The 1,441-nt window shown below is 40.7% G+C and overlaps 1 protein-coding gene across 1 annotated transcript in view; it reads right to left on the reverse strand.

Moving 5' to 3' along the window:
• LOC109081667 overlaps nt 1–1,099 on the reverse strand; it is a 61,465-nt gene extending 60,366 nt beyond the window's left edge. The window contains exons 1-3 of the mRNA XM_042746208.1: nt 925–1,099; nt 620–835; nt 478–525 (exon numbers count right to left, since the gene is read on the reverse strand). Of these exons, the coding sequence (XP_042602142.1) occupies nt 478–525; nt 620–835; nt 925–1,099 (439 nt within the window). The remainder of the gene's footprint in view (nt 1–477; nt 526–619; nt 836–924) is intronic.
• Between the last annotated feature and the right edge of the window lie 342 nt (nt 1,100–1,441).

Consider the following 1,441-nt stretch of genomic DNA (forward strand, 5'->3'; position numbering starts at 1 on the left):
CCGTTCAGCGTGGGGGCGTGGTCACATTATAAGATAATGAAGGGAGACGTGAAAAACGGACATCGCGTTGTTTTCATATGGATTACTTTATCACAGAATATTTGTTTTCGGTAGCACTTTTTTTATTTAAAAGTAGACATGTCAGGCTTTCTATAGACATCTCTCTCATGTCTCTGTGTTGAGTATTCACTGAGTTACAGTTCATTTTAATGACGCGTTTGTAAATAAAGCTCAGCGCAGACAAAGGCTGCAGACAGCACTCCTTGTTTGTTATCTTTATTTTCTAAGTGCACAAAGTTTTGTTGTTATTATGTCTGTATACAAAAAAAGTAGACCCTTTACAGATTCGATTGATGTATTGCTCTTATCTGTACGATCAAAACTGAAAGTTTAATTTAAGTTCTTTTCGGGGTTATCATCAGAAAATAAACAAAAACAATATTTTTTGTTTGCCCGTCTATTTTATAACTCACATACCTTGCAGGCTCACGGTCATCTGGTGGTCCAGTGTGCTTTCGAATTCTCCTACAATGAAAACAAACCAAAAAAAGCAATCAATTTTTCGCCAACTTGTAGAAAAAATACTATTGTCTTATTACATGAAATATTCAAGGCCTACCCAGAAACTGCAGACATTCCTCTGCAGGCTGGGGGAGCATCGCCTGTTTCTCCGGAGGCTGCGGCTGGGGGAGTGCCAGCTGACTCGCCACCCCTGCTTCAAGGTCATCCATGTGTGAGACCAGCCTTACTGTAGGGTTTTTGGCCCTTAATTTTTTCAGCTGGTCCACACTGACCTCAAGCTGTAGCCCCTGTACCACAGCTTTCATCTTTTTGTCTAAAGAAACAGATACAGATTTTTTTTTAATGGATCAATCAAAAAATAAATCCATAAAAACAAGCAGGCCGGGTTGAGATAAGACGTACCGTGAGTTCCGGATGGCTCGACTGGAGGTGGCAGTCGATGCAGCTGTAATTGATCCCGCATGCAGAACACCTCAAGTCCCGCAGTGAGACCCTTCCTCTGGCCAGCCGCAGCGTGATCTGCCTGGTGCCTGAGGTGCAACACCTTTGCAGCACACATTGGGCACTGAACCTCCATCTTTAAAATAGAATAGAAATGCAAATAAACTTAGTTAGCTTTGAAATTCTACAAACATACACAACTTTCAAAATAATTAACATTTTTAAAACTTGAAAATATATTCTATTTGATACTAAACCACCTTTAAGTTAATGTACATATCAACTCATCCACATTCCTTAGCTTAAAGAAGGTCTGGCCACGGAAAGACTGTGTAGGTCCCTTGCCCACCTGTAACACATTTGACGGGACCTCCACAGGTTTCCCATGGACAATTCAGGAACCAGTCATATTTTATCGATTAAAATGGTTTTACCGAATAAGACTTACGGGACAGTGTATGGTAAGCGTGTAACAACA

The sequence above is a fragment of the Cyprinus carpio genome, chromosome A4 (assembly GCF_018340385.1).
Source record: "Cyprinus carpio isolate SPL01 chromosome A4, ASM1834038v1, whole genome shotgun sequence".
Classification (NCBI taxonomy): domain Eukaryota; kingdom Metazoa; phylum Chordata; class Actinopteri; order Cypriniformes; family Cyprinidae; genus Cyprinus; species Cyprinus carpio.